This window comes from Zonotrichia albicollis, chromosome 1, assembly GCF_047830755.1.
Source record: "Zonotrichia albicollis isolate bZonAlb1 chromosome 1, bZonAlb1.hap1, whole genome shotgun sequence".
Classification (NCBI taxonomy): Eukaryota; Metazoa; Chordata; class Aves; order Passeriformes; family Passerellidae; genus Zonotrichia; species Zonotrichia albicollis.
In genome coordinates this window covers 8,662,692-8,683,482 of record NC_133819.1, presented here as the reverse complement: position 1 = coordinate 8,683,482, position 20,791 = coordinate 8,662,692, and the positions used below count along the sequence as shown (strand labels likewise).

The 20,791-nt window shown below is 39.9% G+C and overlaps 1 protein-coding gene across 1 annotated transcript; it reads right to left on the bottom strand.

The window, feature by feature from the left end:
- Nucleotides 1-5,668: 5,668 nt before the first annotated feature.
- Nucleotides 5,669-13,114, bottom strand: RNF32 (ring finger protein 32). Its single transcript, XM_074527896.1, is given in 8 exon segments — nucleotides 5,669-5,829; nucleotides 6,026-6,129; nucleotides 6,131-6,204; nucleotides 6,629-6,649; nucleotides 8,267-8,388; nucleotides 12,372-12,437; nucleotides 12,440-12,629; nucleotides 13,103-13,114. Coding segments are annotated over 8 exon segments (750 nt in total).
- Nucleotides 13,115-20,791: the final 7,677 nt, after the last annotated feature.

Below are 20,791 nucleotides of genomic sequence, written 5' to 3'. Positions count from 1 at the left end.
TAGTGGAGTTTGGACACACTTCTGAGAATACACAGGGGTTAAAAGTAGGGCACTGCCCTGGCACTTTTTCTTTAGACATTGTCGGGCGAGGAGTTCAGACTTCTCTCTTTCGTCTGGCTCGCTGCTGCTGGGCGGGGGAGGGGCCAGCCATGCGGTAAGGCCTGGGGCTTGGACAGAGATGGTGTTGAGGGGGCTTCGAGAATGGAAGGGTGGGGGAGCTTCAAGAGACATCGGGCAGTCAGCTCCCTCCCCCTCTAGGAGAGCAGCTAGCGAGAAGGGGGAGGAAGACTGCCCGGCCGCAGCGGCAGCGTGTGGGCAGCATGCGTGGGAGCTGTTCTGAGACTGACAGACAGAGACTAAAAACTTTTAACTCTTTCTTGCATGATTGGGGCTTTACAAAAATGCTAATCTTCTTCGAAGCTGAATAAGAAGAGAGATGAGAGATGAGATGACTTGGCTCGGAGATTGTGGAGATGATTGGATGGGGAGAGATGATTTGGAGTGGCCTTTTGGCTGGACTTTTTCTTGTAACTATAGACTCAGTTGTTCTTGTGACACAGACTGCATTTAGGGGGAGGCAGTGCCTCAAAACTAGGAGAGTTCATTTGTGAAGACTCCTCGGCCCCAGGGGGTTGGAAATATATGGGGGGGACAGTTGTCTCAAAAGCAGAGACTGTGCCTTTTTAGAGTGAGACAAGGCATCCTTGAAAGACTACTCTAAAAGCAGCTCTGGCCATGTCTCGGTGGTGAGAGCACTGAGCATAGAAGGAACATGTCACAAGCGGCAAATAGACTTTCCGGGCGGTGCTGAAGTGACAAGGAAGCATCTGGGATTTCAGTGTGTTTTCAGAAGCCTATGGAACAAGAAAGACTCCGTTCCTCTTCATGAACTGCAGTTTGAGTATACTAAAGTGTCGTGCCGGGCTGGGCAGTTGGTATTTTTGAGAGAATGTATTGGATTGGGAAAGTCAGGGAGTGGGGAGGAGGAAAAGTAGTTTTTGTAAAGTTTTCAATTTTTTTTTTCTTCTTTTTCCTTATAGTCTCTCCCTATTTCCCTGTAGTTTAAGTAATAAAGTGGTCTTTATGTTTAAGTTAGAGCCTGTTTTGCTTATTCCTAGTCACATCTCACAGCAGACACCAGAGTGAGGCATTTTCATGAGGGCACTGGCTCTGTGCCAGGCTCAAACCATGACATTTTTTGGTTCCCTGACCGGGAATCGAATCACGGGAGAATGATGAGGTAAAGCTGTGAGATGAGACCAAGAAGAATAAAGAAAGCATGTACTAAGTTAAGGTAGATAGATAGTCATAGTGAATCTGAAGTATTATTGTGTAGAAGTGTTTTGTAGTTCTGTTGATAATTTTAGAAAGTGTATTCTCAGAAGTGAAGGGTGGAGTGTCATGGTTTGACCGGGAAGAAGTTGAGAATTCTGGGAAGCTGTGGTCAAACCAATGAAGGTTTTGAGTTTCATACTGACACCTGGTGTAGCCAGTGGAGTTTGGACACACCTCCGAGAATACACAGGGGTTAAAAGCAGGGCACTGCCCTGGCACTTCCTCTTTAGACATCGTCGGGCGAGGAGTTCAGACCTCTCTCCCTCGTCCGGCCCGCTGCTGCTGGGCGGGGGAGGGGCCAGCCATGCGGTAAGGCCTGGGGCCTGGACAGAGATGGTGTTGAGGGGGCTTCGAGAATGGAAGGGTGGGGGAGCCCCAAGAGACATCAGGCAGCCAGCCCCCCCCCCCTCCCCCCCCCAGGAGAGCAGCCAGCGAGAAGGGGGAGGAAGACTGCCCGGCCGCAGCGGCAGCGTGTGGGCAGCATGCGTGGGAGCCGTTCCGAGACCGACAGACAGAGACTAAAAACTTTTAACCCTTTCTTGCATGATTGGGGCCTTACAAAAATGCTAATCCTCCTCGAAGCTGAATAAGAAGAGAGATGAGAGATGAGATGACTTGGCTCGGAGATTGTGGAGATGATTGGATGGGGAGAGATGATTTGGAGTGGCCTTTTGGCTGGACTTTTTCTTGTAACCATAGACTCAGTTGTTCCTGTGACACAGACTGCATTTAGGGGGAGGCAGTGCCTCAAAACCAGGAGAGTTCATTTGTGAAGACCCCCCGGCCCCAGGGGGTTGGAAATATATGGGGGGGACAGTTGTCCCAAAAGCAGAGACTGTGCCTTTTTAGAGTGAGACAAGGCATCCTTGAAAGACCACCCTAAAAGCAGCTCTGGCCATGTCTCGGTGGTGAGAGCACTGAGCATAGAAGGAACATGTCACAAGCGGCAAATAGACTTTCCGGGCGGTGCCGAAGTGACAAGGAAGCATCCGGGATTTCAGTGTGTTTTCAGAAGCCTATGGAACAAGAAAGACTCCGTTCCTCTTCATGAACTGCAGTTTGAGTATACTAAAGTGTCGTGCCGGGCTGGGCAGTTGGTATTTTTGAGAGAATGTATTGGATTGGGAAAGTCAGGGAGTGGGGAGGAGGAAAAGTAGTTTTTGTAAAGTTTTCAATTTTTTTTTTCTTCTTTTTCCTTATAGTCTCTCCCTATTTCCCTGTAGTTTAAGTAATAAAGTGGTCTTTATGTTTAAGTTAGAGCCTGTTTTGCTTATTCCTAGTCACATCTCACAGCAGACACCAGAGTGAGGCATTTTCATGAGGGCACTGGCTCTGTGCCAGGCTCAAACCATGACAGCAATGTACCATAAAAGCTCCCAGAGAGCCTTTGTATTGTGGATGTATTTAAATCCCAAAATGATGGGAAAAGCAGCAGCCCCTCCTGTACTCTCTGAGAGAATTCTGTGTAGCACAGAGCAGGTGGGGAATCTGGTGCTTCCCCTCAGCACTGCTCAGTGCCCAGAAAGAAATGTCCCAGTCTCTCGTGCACACTGACCTTCAGTGGTATGTGTAAAACAAAAAACAAACAAACAGCAGTCCCACCACAGGCCTCCTCCAATATTTACACTTTGTGGTCTCCAAACAGTCCTGACTGGTGACACCATGTGCTCTTTGAATGAGAAAGCATTGAAACCTTGCTTGTATCTTTAATATTTTAATGTGATTATGTATTTAATTAATAACAGCCCTGTTAAGTTTTACCTGACCGTTGTTAGCTGGATTCTAGAACTGGATCTCTGCATTGCAATTTGAACTGCTCTTACTGATTTCATATTAAAATCTGGCTTCAGGAAGAACAAGGGAAGATTACACCCAACTCTTATGTAATTTGGGGTTTCTGTTCCCCATCAAGTAAAGGTTGATCACTTTAAAACACTTATGAGTCATGCTTGGTCTAAATTTATAGTGGTATCAGATGTGACCAGACCTGACCTGGTGGTGTAATAAAGTGAGCATCCCTGAGCTGGAAGTGTAAAAAACAAAAGAGGAAAACTCTTTTCCTGCATGAGACAGGGATCTATGAAGTTCCTCTGCTGCTAAGATACTATCTTTGAGCTACTCCTGGATTTTCTGTAGTGTAGTCTGACCCAATTCATACCAATCAATCGGTAAATAAAGTCTAAGGTTGGGAAGAAAAAGAAGTGTAACTAAAATTTAACCCAGAATTTTTGTTAACTGGTAAATCAGTGTGAACTATCAATGTGAATGGAAAGGAAATCAGCATTTTAAATAATTTGTTATTGCCATGTTCTAGGATGTAAAAATGAAATTTTAATACATAATACTGAATAACTTTTTTTTAGCCTTGAATAACTGAAACAGAGCAATTGAATTCATTTCTGAAAACACCATACCCTGTCCATTTTATGTGTGAGACTTCCTGAAGCTGGGACAGAGTGGCAGAGAGTGACTGTGCAATCCCCCATCGGTATGCAGGGCTGCATCAGTCATCTGTACAGCAGCCCAGGACTATGATAAAATGAAACCATGAAACAAAGCACCGAGGTGAACTTTGTCCATGGGGAAGCCTTTTTAAGTGATCCAATGTCAGCAAATTGCTTACTAATGTGTTGACTTATGGCAACCCTCAAAAGTAAAATGAAAAGGCTGGAATTTACAGCATATCAATGAATCAGTTGATAAGCTTTTACTGGTTTAATATCCTCCTAGTTTTGCTGCTTGGAGCCACTTCAGGTTAGCAACAGAATGTTTACCATCTCTGTGTGATAAAGGAAGTCAAATGACTAAACAAATTCCAGGACCATTATACTGTTTGGTGAGATTTAAATTAAAATCGTTGGGAGAAATCATGTGGAGGGGGGAGGAAGAAACTAAAGTCAACTGCATCATTTCCCAATGACTTACCTCCTGCTTCCTAAACAATGGCAGGATTTTTAGCAGAGCTGGAGATAATGTAATGCATTAGAAAAGATTTAATTGCACCAATAAAAGGCTATACCACAATTAAATGACATACAGAGTGACATTTATAGGGAGGATCAAAGAAATTCACTACCTAACATGCTGAAGCAACACCCTGCTCTCTGTGTATGGGAGTGCTAAAAAGTAGCCTACTTTGGTTTCAGTGACCTTTCTTATCTCCTTTGATCCAGATTATTAAAAATTTTAATGCCAGGTGTAATAAGGGCTACTGTAGCACCCTGAAACAAGCAATATGTGTCTTTCCTAGTACTAATATTTCAGACCTTGTTTTTTATTTTCTGATATTTATTTAAGCATATGAAACTTGACATTTAACCTTTGTGATCCTTCCAAAGGTGGCAGGGTTATTAAAAAAATAATTGGGTTTTTTTTTTTGCTATTGTGATGCCATTTGATTATGCTAATGTTTAGGGAGTGACATTTTAAAAGCACAGTTCAATTTTGAGAAGTAAATTCTATTTTAGAAGAGCTTTTTAGTGCCTGGAAATGGATAGCTCCTTGTGAAAACTTTCTTTAATGTTTTAATTAACCAACATTTTAAGTATAAGAGTGAACAGCAGGAAAACTCATCTACAGTTCCCACTTGAAAGCCACTAAGGAAAATAAGTGCAGGTCCTTTAATCATGACTTGCACTGAATTTATTCAAACCTAATAATTATGAGAAGACTTTATAAATTTATTCTTAATAGAAGGTGGAAAAGCAGTCCCCATTTTGTTCCCTGTTGGATGAAGATCCTTCTGTGGCTTTTGAAATGTGGGCAGCCAGGTGCCAAGGGCAGGGACCCTAAAGCCCAGGGCAGGTGGCTTGGAGGGATTCTGCTGTAGCCATCTGAATTTCAGTGAGAGAAATTGTGACCAATGACATTCAGCTGCAGATTTCAGCACATTTAGGAGCCTTCTCCAACCTCCTGTAGCTGAGACCTTGTTTCATGGCTTTGCATGGTGTCTTGGGCCCGTGGGATACTGGCAGCCTTCTTGGGAAAAATGCCTGTATCTGCTTCCCCCGACTTTCAAACAGCAGGAAAATCCAAGGGTTGTCTGTTCTAGTGTTGCTTCTTGAGGACAGTCACAATCCACTGGCAGGTTCATTTATTCCAAATTAAGGTCTTGAGCACTTTTGAGAGCAACATCAGGGTTCTTCCGTCACCTTCATATTCAGTGTTCTTCAGTCACCTTGATATTCTTTTTCTCTTTTCCAGGGAAGGATTTTGCACTGGTTCTAAAGAGGATGAAATGAGCAGACTGACAGAACAACAGTGCTGCCTGTTCAGTGTGAATGAGAAGAAATGAGTGAAAAGGGAGGGAGGAAACTCCTGATATTCAGGAGTTCTAGTTTAAGGAAGCTGAATTGCCCCAAGGAACAAGACCAAGGAAGCAAATATAGCAAAGCATTTTTTCAAACAGTTGCTTTCTTAATTTTCTATCCTTAGGAGGCACTGCTTCCCTTAAGTCTTTAGACTCTTTTCCAATAATATATCCCCTCCAGGAAGCTTAAATTATGTAAGACACAATTCTGCTCAAGGAGAGGAAACTCAAATTTTTATAATTTAGTTATTTATATGAAACAATGATTTGTTACATTTTTTTTAACTTTAGCTTTTCTAGTGCATGCATTCTGTCTAGTTTCTTACTAAAAGTATAATGCACTTGGAACATTATTAAGAAATAAATATTGTCTGGTGACACACCTGTATCAGAAGTAAAGCTTACCTAATTAATTCAATTTAACTAAGCATGCCCCATCATGTATTACTCTGGTCTGATCCTGCTCTTTTCTACACATGGGACAACTTTCTACCTGTAAATTTTTCAAAGGCATCACTGAAAAAATAATTATAATTACAATGACTTGCAATATATTTCATCTCGTTGGTACAGATGAAACAGACTAGATTACAGAATGTAAAAACAGTTAATTAATCAATCCATGAACACTCTACAACATGCATGTTTTTAAAATTAAAACGTTAAGAGAATTTTGTAAGTCTCCACATATTCACATGAAATTTAATGGATTAAATTATTCCAGGTTAGAATACTTCTGTATAGCTCAGTTACAAATGATGTTCTTCCCATGTGCTTTTAAAAAAGGTTATAAAAAAGAATAAAGTGCTTCATCATAAAATAGCTTTAAATTATATTTCTTACCATAAAAATCTGGAATCAAAATTCCTTTTCAAGATGATTACATTTAATTCATTAAGATATTCACTTAGGTAGTTTAATTAAAAGACTCATGTATTATGTGCTTGAATAGTTATACAAAAATGTACTCCCTTAATGGACTACATGTGAACATGAATGCAGCACCTGTTTTTTCAAAGGAAAGAAAACAACCCCAGAACCAAACCTGACTTTAAAGCATTCTAACAGCTGAAAAGGAAAAAATGCTGACAAGAAAAATTCTGAAAGGTCATCAGTTTGCTTCTGTGATTACTGCACTCTTTTGAGTGAAAACAAAATTACTTTGTGAAATTGTGAATTTTGTGTAACAGCACATGGGGTGGCAGAAAGGAAGAAATGGCAACTGCTGCTGGCTGGAGGAAAAAATGATAAACCAAACATTTAAAATGAAATCTGATTAATTTTCCTCCCCTTTCCCAACAGAGACATTACATTTCAAGAGGTGATGCACATCAGATGCAGCGTTTCTCACGTGCAGTAAAACAAAAGAGAAAGAAAGTTGACAGGCTACAAGAAAAATTCACCTTTATCTGACCTACACTCCCACCAAATGCTGATGATCTCTGTCCTGACAAAAGATACAGAGTTGGACAAAAAAAGCAGTTGGCTCTTAGGGGTAGGGGAAGTTGGGGAAGGAGTGAAGCCCAGAAGAAGCCCAGAGAAGCTGGAGGGAGAGCTTTCACATACAGTGGCTTTTCCCTTGAAAGAAGGCTAAGGAAACACCAAGGACAAAAAGAATTCCAGAGGCATTTGCCTTTTTGTGCCAAATCTGAAGTAACCTTCTTAATGAGTGCTGTCTTTTGCTCCTTCTTGTGAAGTTTCAGACTTTGAGGGTAGCCAGGAATTGGCAGATCTTTCCAGACCTGTCCCATCTGTCTGTGGACAGTTGTTCACCTCCACCTAATGTTGGTGTAAAAAGAAGCAACAGCCCTGCATCTAAGGCTATTCAAAGACTTGATTCACAACACACACTTGGCTGTGAAAAGTCTTCTAAGCATTTTAAAAGGGGAGCAAGCAGACAAACTATCTTAAAATACACTGTGGAAAGGAAATTTTAAGCAATTGGGATAATTCTTCTAATTACCATCATCACTTCTCTGAAGCAGCTCTCTGTTCCATCAGTCACTTGTCTCTTTTGCTTAATATTTTCAAGATGATGGATTAGAGAATGTAATAAAGCAGGATGTGTTTATGCCCATGTTACACATGGGCATTGAGCAGGCCATCAAGGTAAAATGCAGGCATTTCATCAAATAACCTGGGGAAGTGACTGTCTGGCATTGGGTGTACACCTGCTTTGTTTCCCACATAGAAATAACTGTTGTACGCATCTGAAATTAAGGAAGCTTTTGAGAAGACAAAATTCAATCTTGAATTGTACAAACAGCAAATGTTTCCCTGATGAATGAAGGCCAGAATCATATCTATCAGGAGTTTATTTGAAACAGAAAATAGCCTATACCTGCTTTGCAAGAACAGATAAAAAGGCTTCTCTACTGTCATAACACCAGAAGTGCACAAATGCTACCAATCTTCCTCTACTATATCATGTTCAAAATAATATCAGAGTTGGCCACTGAGTTGGTCCGCTTACTAAAACTAGAATTAAAGTGTTGTAAAGAATTAAAAGGAAAATCTTTCCTTCATTTCTTCCTCCAGCTGATGGCTTTCACCAGCACCTCAGGAAAATAAAATAAGTAAATGCAATTGTGAGTCCACACACTTATTCAGTTATATTTGTACCCTGGGTCGAATTGCAAATTCCTTCCTGAATATTGGACAGCACTGTATGGATTTCCCATGCTGTGTGGAGCTCTTTCTTTTTACCCATTCTTCAGCAGGAAATGACAAGGAAGGGTGCTCAGCTGCTCTGGGTTGGTTTTTTTGGTTCAAAATGAACCAAAAAGAAAAAACCCAGAGAAGCTGTGGCTGTTCCATCCCTGGAAGTGTTCAAGGCCAGGCTGGATGGAGCTCTGAGCACCCTGGGGTAGTGGAAAATGTCCCTGTCCACTTCAGGAAATTGGAACTGGATGATCTCTAAGGTCCCTTCCAATCTAAATCATGAATGGATTAGCTATCCAGTAATTACCAGAACCTCTTTTACATACAGGATTTAGACAGGATTTTTTAAATGTAAATTTTTATTTGCTGAGGAGTAATTTGAATTTATTTTGATACTTTTCAGAGCCATTAAAATGGGATTAACTAAGGAATGTAACAACATAATTTCAAAAAAATCAGTACAAATAAAATCTCAGAATTGTGAATTTTTTTCTCAGCATTGCATTTATGCATTCTTAAAAATAAAAATTAATCAAGTAGTATAATAAAGAACTGTGGCTGCTGCTGAAAAATTGTGAAGTTTAAGGAGGCTGTGACATAAGAAAGAAAAATAAAGAGCATGAAGAGACAAAGAGATGGTCACAAGAGGCCAGTGATGCTGTCACTCTTACAGCTGATCTTGTCCATCTCCAGCAATGAATGTGAGGTGCCTGCTGCACGTAGATGTGAAATCTCTGCTTTCTTAAAGAAGGAATCATTGAACTTCCTTACATGTGAAATACTTACAGCATTCCTGCCTGCCCCCACAAGTGCCAGATAAAGTCCAGTGTCAGTACCTCAGCAGTAAAATCCATGTGCTAGCAGAATATAGAAATTGATCACCTTTGAAGAGCAGCAGAAGCTGCTTGTGTTGATTGACCAGAATCCATGGAGAAGTGTCCAAGGTTTGTGTAACAAGCCAGTAATTTGTGTAACTTGAGTCCATGGTGAGGCTTTACTGGTGTTTGACAAAACAAGAAAGAGTGACATACGATAATTGCAATAATTACAATGCAAGGTGATGACACCTAGATGAGAGCTCAGCCCTAGATGGGAAGGAAAGGGTAAACTCCATCATTCATACCAGAATCTGTGCACAAATCTGACAGTACTATGCAGCGCATATTTGTTCTGTGTAAGCTTTCAAAGCCCCATCAGGCAGCTTGTGCATCCAAACCCATTTCTCATTAAGAAAAAAGGAATCCCAGCAAGTCATGGGGTTTTGGTGATCCCCTTGCTCAAGTGTCTCGTTATTCTAGGGCAGGATTTGTTAATTTTTGAGGCTAAAATTCTCCTTCTGAGCTCATCCATCTACAGATGTATATCGTTAATCATCTGAAATTTGCACAAACTGCCTTTGATCTTTTAAAAGAACTTTTGAGAGGTACTAAAGGATCTATCAGGAATACTGCCTTCCCTTTAGTTGAACTATCTGCCTAACTCACTGCCTTGTGAGGTCATGACATCCTTCAAACATAAATCAAAGTCAATCTGTCTTTTAGAGCAACGGCTTTGAGGTTTCAACTGGGTCAGTTTATGCTTTTGGAACAATGTGGGGAGGGATTTCCCTGCATGTGGTTTGGTTCACCCAGACCCCACCTGGTTACTTTTGTTCTCCCATTTTGGTGGCTCAATCTATGGAGTGATGGCCTCTGCGATGAGAAAATCTGGGTACAGGGGGAGGGAACAAGAAAGCAAAGCAGGGACAGCATGAAAGACACCATCACAACCTAAAAAATGCCTGATCTTGATTTCTTTCCAAGCATTGTGGTCAGAGAATGTTTTAAGGAAGAAAATGAGATGGCTTTGTGGAAAGCATTCTGTATACCCCCAGGGTAATAGAAAATTCTTATTTAAAGCCTTCAGAAATGGATTATTTAAACTGCCAAACAAGAAGAGATTGGCAGCAAAACTAAATTTCTAAATAATACAGACCAGATGGGACACTTGTGAGAGACAGGTTCTACAGGTGTTTTGAGGGAAATCTTTTATACAGCAGAGTTTCTGAAGGAAGTCTGGTAGCAGGACACACAAGGAGGGACATGTGGTCAAAGCAAAAGGCTCTGTGGAGATATTCTCAAAGCAGCACTTTGAAAAGATACAAGCAATGAAAAACTACATTTATCACAGCTCAGGACATCCAAGAATTTTCATCCTTATGCATCAAGTTTAAAAGCCCAACCCATTTACTGACACACCCATTTACAACCAATAAAATAAACGTTATTGAAGCATTTACATAAATTAACCTTTAAACTATTACTGCTGGATTTTAGGAATCAAACCCCTATTGAAAAAAATGAATGACACAGACCTCTTAAACTTTCTTTTATTACCCATAAACTCAAGAAGAAAATGTTCCATTAAATTACATTTTCAATGTTGTTTTGCAGTTTTAATGTTTAAACCACACAATCCTTATTAAGGAAGAGGTAGTTTGACAGATGCATTTTGAGATAATAATATAAGAATATAATATTATTATTATAATTATATGAGATATTATATGATAATATTGGTGAAATAATATGAGAATATTGGTGGAAATACTACAAAGTATCTCAGCACAATCTTTTGAATCCCTTTTACCAATATCTGTGTGGGAAAACTCAGTCAGTGCTGTGATTTAAAGAGAAAACACTCAGTCTTTCTAATAACAGCAGAAAACATGCTCACACCTGGGCTGCATTTTTTCACCTCAGCCTTTAGCTTCCATAATCATTCATCACTGATGTTCATTTTAACCCCAATACCTCTTCTCTGTTTTTCCCCCTGCTATCCTCTCTTCAGAATGAACCAAAGAAAAAACCCTGCCCTCTTTAGAGCTATAACCATGTAAATATAGTGCTAATTACCTCATCTTATTACCTTTGTCCTGTCACTGGTTACACTCCCTTGTTGTGCACAATCTGAATTTCCCTCTGAATTTACAGCTGTTTCCAAAGGCAGATGTGCTTGGATGGAGCATCCCTGGTTTAATGGGTTCCCTCTGGAGCTGGGACGGCTGTGACAGTTCCTGTGGCAAAGCCACCTGATCTTCAGGGAGGCCAAAGGGTGTTTGCATGAAAAAGATTAAATAAACCAGCTATTGACAATGATAAAAGTTTATTATACTCAAAACTGCAAATTTTGGAGCCAGAAGGTTCTTTGAGTAGTGCTTAATCAAGGCAACAGAAAGGATGGACACAAGAAGATCTTCATGGCAAAAATAGTGTTTAAATCCTTAGAAAAGGGAAATACAGAGAGGCAAGAAGCACATTTGATCTCCTGGTCCCTTAAGATGCTCCCTGGTTTTGTTTTTCTAAGCAATATCGTCTGTCGCTGCTCCACAACTGTATTATTATAACACTATTTAAAAGTGAATTTTCTCACCAGGCATCATTCCAAACCCTCACATCTGTGACTTTTATCTTGCTGCATGTTTGCTTCTAAATTTGAAAAAGGTATTTAGCTACAGGTGTTAATTCTTCCCTGGTTTAGCCCCAGGACCATTGTATAAACAAACCTTTTTAACTTTGGGCAAAGCTGCGTATATATTAACAAAGAATACATTTCATGCAGCTTTATTAAATGTCTTTTTACAGAATAAGGAATAAACCAGGCCATTTCAAATAGACCTTAAAAAAAGCTTAATGCTAGAACCTGTCCCCAACTAAATGTAGTTAGAAAATCACTGATGCTTTCTTAAAATAAAATGTAAAGAATGTTATGACATTCAATAGACATTAAAAGTACTTATTGCTTCTAATGAAGAATATGCCTTCATCAAGATGACCCAGTTTCACCTTTTTACATTCATTGTCACAAAAATAATGTTATAAATGCATTTCAGATATGAAAAGACACATTTAAGGCAGTGATGGCAATCCCATTTTCTACCTAATGGCTTAAACTGCTGAATTTTGGTAAATTTTAAAAGAAGATACCATGCTGTTGAGTATTAAATCATCTTCTGAACTCAAAGCTTAGCCTCCACATTTCAGTTTATTTTAAATAATACCAAAAGTTACAAATCAGAATGGTTTACCTAATGTCAGCTGTGGAGCACTGGGGTCAAGAAGATTCTCCTTTTCTGCATCTTCCTTGCTTTTGTGCTCTTTTTTCTTAGTCCAGTATTTGCTATTGCACTGACTATTTCTTTTATTCATGGGATTTGTAAAAGTTGTTGGTATTCCTTGTCCTTGACTTAGAATGTTAAAGGATCCTGCAACTGATGATTGTTTATTATATGATCCTGTAAAGCAACTGCAGAAACTGCTCTTGTCTTTTGTTTGGAGAGGCAGCCCTAAAAAGCAAAAAAACCCCAACCAATTTTGAATAATTATTGTTATAAATTATTTAAAACCATACATATTATAGTAAATTAAATGAAACTCTGCACTTAGCCAATATTTTTGAATTGTTAAAAGCTTTTATGCACATACAGCTCCAGTAGTTGAAGCCTAACGTGCAATTACTGTAATATGAAATTTAAGATTGATGTTTCTGACACATCCTAGTTTTAACTTATAAAAAGTCAAATGAAATCTTTGCTTTATCATTTATATTAAATAAAATAACAGTAATTTTAAAGTTTTAATTACTGAGCTCATAATTATTATATTCAATAAACTCATTATGAGCTATAAAAGTTTGGCATGCTCAAACACATTTTAATTTCATATAATTAAAAACAATCCCAAAGGCTAATTTTGCCTTCCAGTTCCCTGAATATAAACAAGAATGTATTATTTTTATACAGGGAATGGGCTTATCTACCTGTTCCTCCATTTCTCCCCATGCTTATGCTTTATTTTAGGAGATGTAGAATAGAACCCTGTAAAATCATGATGTTCCATTGCTAATCTTTAGCTGGTTTGACAAGAATAGTGTTCCTTTACATGCAGACATGTACAAGGACTTCAATAATATTTCTCAGGAGAAGCAGCCTCCTCAATAGCAGATAAGAAGCAACAATTTCTGTTGTTTTCTCCTCAGGATCCCATGGGAAAGAGCTTAACATCTGTTCCAGGCACTGAAGTTAACTTTGGATCCATAAATCACCACGTCTGTTCCCCTCCTGGCAACCTCATTTCACCCTCAGCGGGCTGCCTGCAGTGTGCAGGGAATGGACTCAGAACTAATGGCAACAATCACAAATTTCAGGCTGAACTGACAAAGATGTGGCTGCAGCAATAAACCCCAGAAGTGTTCTGCAGGATTAGCTTGTTGTAGAGAGGGAAGGCAGTGATACACAGGGCAGGGATGATGCTGGCAGCCCCTTTGGGCTGGAGCTGCTCCTCTGAGGTCCCAATATCCCCCAGTACAGCAGAGGGATGTGACTTGGTGCCAGGGTGGAGGTGCAGGGATGAGTGAGACCCCTCAGCTGTGACAAACAGCAGCCACTGCCCACAGGGCTGCTCTGGTTCACACCCACAGCAAGGTTCAGTTTGGAAAGGGCCTTAAAGGTCACCTTGTTCTACCTCCCCTGCCATGGCTGGGGACACTTCCCACTATCCCAGCGTGCTCAGAGCCCCATCCAGCCTGGCGTTGAACACTGCCAGGGATGGGAAAGCCACAGCTTCTCTGGGCAACCTGTGCCAGGCCTCACCACCCTCCCAGGGAAGAATTTCTTCCTAATATCTAAATTAAATCCACCCTTTCTCAGTTTAAAGCCATTTAACTCCTTGTCCTATCACTCTGTTCCCTCTCCTGCTGTCCCTTAAGGCACTTGAAGCTGCTCTAAGGTGTCACTGGAGCCTTCCTATCTCTAGGCCAAACAGCTCCAACTCCCAGCCTGTTTCCATGGCAGAGGTGCTCCAGCCTCCTGACCATCTCTGTGGCATCCTCTGGACTCACTCCTCCAGGTCCATGTTCCTCCTGCACTTGGGAGCCCAGATCTGGATGTTTCAGTGTGTGGTTCTTCCACAGCCAGCCCTGCTCTTCTCCACTCACAGGTCAAGATGGGCTGACCAGAGGGACTCTGTGCTGCAGGAAAGCTGTGGGTGTGACACTGGGGGACATGGCTTTGTGGTGGATCCAGCAATGGTTAATGGGTTGATGGTTGGACTCATTGGTCTTACAGATCTTTTCCAGCCATGATGATTCTTGTTAACCTTTTGTCCCTTTCCCCCCAGCCCCACAAGCTCTGAGGGAAGGGTAGCAGTGGGAGATTTTGCTTCCTTCTCCTCAGAGGGTGCAGTGGATCCTCTCCTGGCTTGATACCATCCACTGTCCACAGGGAAGCCCCTGGGAACGATCCTTTCTGGTTTTCCCTACCACTCAGTGCACCCCACTGCCTCTAGGCAGTGTTTCCCCCTTTAGCTGTATGTATGTGGGGTAATGGGGACGTTAGTGAGCATTAGTTGTGTTCCTCCTTGTGCATTTGGATTTGAAGATATTTTTGTTGTGCTTTTCAATTTTTAATGTGTATTTTTAATCTGGCAGGTAGTAAGATGGAAGGCAGGCCCTATGATTATCACAGATGTATAGAATGGTTTAGGTTTGAAACAACTTGAAAAGTCTAGCAGGGTTCAGCCCTGCCAATCCACCACTGAACTGTGTCTCTAACTGCCACATCTACACATTTTTAAAAACACTTCCAGGGATGGTGATTCCACCACTTCCCTGAGCAGTCTGTTGCAGTGCTAGACAACCCTTTCAGTAAAGACATTTCTCTCAATTTTCAATCTAAACCTCCCTTGACCCAACTTAGGGCCATTTTCTCTCATCCATACTGCTTGTTACCTGGAAGAAGAGACTGCCCCTCACCTGGCTACAGCCTCCTTTCAGGTACTTGTGGAGAGCAGCAAGGTGCCCCCTGAGCCTTCTCTTCTCCAAGCTCTCCATCCCCAGCTGCTCCTCACAGGACTTGTGCTCCGGAGCCTTCAGCAGCTTCCTCACTGCCATTTTGGGTGATCTGTGTCTTTGGCTACTCTATAATGGATTCACGACTGAAAAAAGAAGAAATCTTTAAAAAGAGGACAGATTAACAGTATCCATATGGATCAAACAAAGGTGTTTGTCCTGATGTATTCTATTTTCTTCCTTGCAAGGAAAATGGCTCAGGGACATGGTAAGGATGTGTTTAGTACAGCATCAGCTCCTTCAGGGACTTCCCACATTTTAAAATGTGGCTTCCAGAGCCAAAGCACTGCCCATGTCTTTGGATGTGTTTCTTTCAGAAGCAGAATTTTGTGGAATCCATCTAGAAGGAGTGTGGGCTTTCTCTGGCCATTTCCCTGGTTATTCTCACTTGGTGGCCCTTTATTTTTCATGAGGAGAACAGGCACAGATGGTGCCTCAAATCCAGGTGTGCAATTTCTTTGATTTTTTGGGTTTAAATACTTGTCAGAGTCCTTCTCAGCTGCTGCTGACTTGAGAGATTTGTTTTCCTGTGGAAGTGACATTTTCTGAGCAAAAGCAGTTAGGCTGTCCTGAGAGTAATCCTTTGAGCAGCATATAAATGGAGTGATTAATCCACTGGATGCACTTCTCTGTAATTACAAGTAATTACTTTAAAGTCAAATCTGCAAATGAGAATACCTCTCTGTACGGTAGGGGAAGATGGAAAAAGCAGCTGAAGTGGCTATCTTTAAAATGACATTAAATCACTGATTGTTTCCAAAGGCAGGAATTAAATGATAAAATAGCAGTTTTTAAAGGAAACTTACACGTTATCCTGACACCAAATGTGATGAAGGGATATTTTACAGTATAAACTTTTAAAGATTTTCAGTAATAAATTTAATTAGGAAATAAAGTAGAAAACTTGATTTTCTGCTGTCTAAAATTTCAATGAAAGGGTAAATGCTGAAATATTTTCCAAAGCCAACCCACTGATGTGTAGAAAAATCACTGACATGTATCATTAGGGATATAAAGATACTGAAAATTATTATTAAGTTACTGAAAATTCTCTTGTGTCTGTTTCAGTTTCAGTTTTATGCTTGAACATGATTCAGCACTCTTGTGTCTTTTCAGTATTGCATTCAATTTTTTTGTTAGAATCTATGACTGACTTTCCTAAAGTGGCTAATAAGCTTCTTTTCAAATAATGCTTGCCATCTCTTCTATTTCTGTCATACCTCATTAAGGTGATCCTATACACATGTATACTTAATTAAGGCTTTTCGTTAAAATAAGCCTTTAATCCAGAGGTGCTGGTCCTTAATTGAAACTCAGAGAAGATTAGTGTCCTCTCTCATTTTGGTTTTCACTTTTACTGTACTTCCTACTGCTTCTAAAGTAAAATGCCTGCGTTAGCCTTAGCTGATACATGGCCAAGAAGAAATTAAAATTCATACTGCAGTCTTCTGGAGAGTAGCATGCCTTAGTAAATGCCATTTCTTATTAAGTGCCACCTTTTACCAAGAGCCTCCACTTCAAATGCAAAAGGTTGCTTTAAACACTCCAAGGACATTAACATAACGAACACGCTGCCTGTTTTGAAGGTGACTAATAAGTGACTAATGATACCTGGTTTTATCCACCTGTATAATTTTTAAATGTTAATTGTATGTTTAAATACTGCTGAAATCTCAGATCTGTCTCGAATGACTGACTTTTACAGAAGATTTAGGAAAAATGAGGATTTTTAGCTGCACTCAGGTGAGGTACTGTACATTGCAGTAAATTTTAAAACCTTTTTGGAGGAGTGAGACACAGATTCAACATCTTCTGGTCTTCTAGAATGAAATGCATCAGCCAGAGAGCCAATCTATTTTCTTCTTGCAGAGCTGCAACTGGGCATGGCCCTGCTAATTAGCAGAGGCAGGTGGCCTGCTGTCATCAATGGCAGGAGAGCAACTTTTCAGGAAGAGCTATTAAATTGTGTGGGCTGAATAAATCTGGTACAGAAACAGCAATGTTGGGGAAAAGGTTTGAAGCAAACTTTTTAGTGTAGCAACTGCAATGGGCTTCAGTGATATTGTGTCTTTACATCATGAAACTTGCTGCCTGTAATGTGTTTTTACACTTAGTTATGTGAAAAAAGTGTGATAAAAATAAGACTATAAGTGAAAGGAAAACAGTACTATTGTGCAGGTTGGTGGTTTCTAAAAGAATGCATTATAAAAGTGTGTATTGGCACAATAAGTAAAGCCTGTGTAGAGAGCAGTGAGCCTGGTGAGGGCTCTACCTGCCCTGGGCTTATCCCTAAATGGTTTTGTTAGGTAGGATGGTGCCAGGGATGGTCCCAGGGATGCTGGGCTGTGTCCCTCCCTCCCAGCCAGGCTCCAGGGTGTAATCATTGAGCAGGATGAATAAACCTTTGCCTGTGTGAACACACAAATTCTTTTCTCCCACTGGAAATCAGGACATTTATTCTCCTGGAAGCCTACAAGCCAGGATTTCTTCTGAGAACCAAGTGCACTGCTGTCATAAACAATGAGAGCCGAGGCTGAACACATTAAAGAGGAATTCCAGCTTGAAATACTTCTGCTGGCTGAGGAGGGCAGGTTTTGGCAAATCTGCACATGTGAGCCCTGCCTTTGACTCAGCAAGGAACACTGTGTCACAGACCTTTGTAGTTGCCCTGTTAAAGGTTGTTTTAAGAGATCTGAGTCAGACATCCTTAATTACAAAAATACAGTGTCTGCCCTTTCTTCTCAGGAGTTTGAAAATGTTTTACTTCATTTGCTCTTTGTTCACATATATTAAATACATATTTGTTTGTACACGGGCATACTCTGTCATTGTTGTGTTATTTTCTTAGTGTTTGCATTTTCTGTGAATTTCTGTTAACTTTCAGACATGTGCTTCCAACTCAGTAGGAAAGCTGAGCAATTTTAGTTTGTAAGGGTAGTAGAGATGTTATTAGGTCTCATTTAAAGCCCTTACAAGCCAGTGAAAAGGTTGTCACTTGTTCCTAGCTGAATTAAAAATCTGCTCTGTTAAGTAAATATTGCTTCCTCCTCAGGGAGAAAAAGTTTAATTTAAGGGTAAATTTGTACACATACACTATTGGATCTAATTCGATTCCAAACAAAACGTGATTTCACATATGACCATTGATTTTTATTGAGCATTTATCTTATTGAAAATCTTTTTTACTCCAATAGTGCACATTTAGTAAGGATTTATAGATCTAATGTGCTTTATAGTTTTGAAAACGTTGAAGTATTTGATAAGAGTGCAATGGCAATTGCTTAGGTAATGTTGTTATTAAAAGAACAAAACATCTTGTTTGCAGTATTTCTGATGCCTGAGCATTAACCATGTGTGGTACAAAGCTGTGTAATGTGGTAGATGTAGGAATGTTTAGTTTTGGATCTGTTTATGAAGTGCTGAGAATGTTCTAATCTGTAATTTCCAGTCAGATTAATATTTGCTTAATGGAGACATTTTTCACTTTGTGGGATATCTGTTTAATTGTGTAAATGGGGAATGCAAATGTGTAGAGTGCAAGCCTCAAATTCATACCATTGTCAGCATTTAATGCACTGAAATTGTTTCTTCCTTTCTGTTTGTCTTTGGAGAGGTCCTCATTCCTTGGGGATGAAGTAAAGCTCTGGTTCCATCACTGCAGCCTTCAGAATTAGCACTGAAAACACAGGATTCTTTCCCTGGATTGATGAAAGTAATTTCTTGTTTGCTGTGTCAAACAAAGCATGCTATTTGTCACATTGTGGTTTGTGTATCTTTTAAGAAGCTTTCAACTTTGATCTGAGCCAAGGTACACTCAGTGGCACAGATGACAGAAGTAACAAACCAGTGATGTGCATTGTCATTCATACAAACTCTTTAAGTCAACAAATACTGAGACTTAGATGTAGAAAACCATACTCTGCTTTTGAGGGGGCTTGTGCATTCTTGTGAGAAAATGAAGACCTTTGCTTTTCTTGTTTCAGACAAAGGTGTGGAACAATTTATTAGTTGAGGATTCAGTTCAGTGTCTGCAATCAAAAGGTGCCTCATCTAGTCCAGATTCTGGCCCTTGCTGATATTTTCTGGGTAAACAGCTGCATTTAAAAGACATTGTGGAGATGGGCTCAGTAGCACATAAAAGCTGCTTTCTTCAAACTGTCATCACAGAGGTTTTCAGAGCATGCTTTTAATACTTCCAGAGCTGCTGTTTGTGTCTTTTTCTCCCTCTTCCCCCTCTCTCTCTTTATGTTAAATGCTATTTGAAACAGGAGTGTTTTTTTTAATACAACTTTCACCTGCTTTTTACCTGATACGTCTGAAGGGAAATTAACCTTTTGTGGAACAAGATTGAGGGCTAGAAAACTGTTTCACAAACATATCATTTTAATAAAATTAAAAAAGGGAAAATGATAAGACGCCAGCAGTAGTTATGAATGGTTGTATGGTTCTGGAAGCTGCCACATATTAAAACTTTCAGGTTTGAGGCACTGTTTGATCACCCACTTTGGCCTTCTAAGATTGTGCAAGGAATTTTATGCAGTTGTTTAGAACTTAAACAGTTTGTTTAAATTATGTATTTCAGAAAGACATCCACTTTTCATCTAAAAATTTCGTAATGTGGAGGAGGTTGTTTGTTCAAGTGATTAATCATCATGGCTGTTACTCTTTATTATATCTCATTTGAATTTGTCTGGCATCAGCTTCTCACCATTTGCTCTTTTTATGCCTCTCTCATCTAGGCTGAAGAGCTCTTTATTAACTGGTATTATTTGCTCCTTGAAAAGATACATTAACGATGTCATCAAGTCATCCCTCAATTTCTGTTGTTAATCTGAATAGATTGGGTTTGTCAGACCACTTGAGACATTTGCCTAGGCCTAGAATATTTTACTGTCTTTTTGCACCCTGTGCATTTCACAAATTTTCAACTTAAAAAAATTAAGATACTTAAAAATATAGTATTCTGTTCTTTGTTTCATCAACCTATACAAAGCAAAAATATTTCTTATTCTTGCTTAGTGTTACACATTTCCTCATAGAGCAAAAGCGTATGCAGCTAAAGCCAATCTTTACAAGAAAGGATACTTTCCTATAATTTTGCTTTTCTTCTCTTGTATTTGCAGATTAAAATGTTCCATTTCTTAAAGGCTGCTCAGACCTCTCATCTTTGCAAAATACACCCAAGAACAGAAGACATGATAAACAACTGCATCTGTGGTGCAGCAAGGGGCAAAAAACACCTCTAAAGAGGAACATTTCAGTAAAATAATAAAACTTGCAAATACTGATATAAGGAGCTTAAAGGAAACTCTGAGTAGGGCTTAATGTCTGGCATCAGGATAATGTAGGTACAATTTATCACTTGTGAAATATGGTACTAAGTTAAAAAATCAATGAGGTGCAATAATTCATTTCTCTGTACTGAGCAGGAAAGAGATTGGGATGTGGAAGTGGGAGGCTGCTCCATAAATCCCATAGGTTTTCTTTAGACAAGAAAAGTGAAGAGTTAATAGGACCAGGAGAAAATACATGGGCTAAATCCTACCTTGAATAAGTTATGAGTGACAGTAAAGAGCACAAAGCAAAGACTATTTTCTTCTC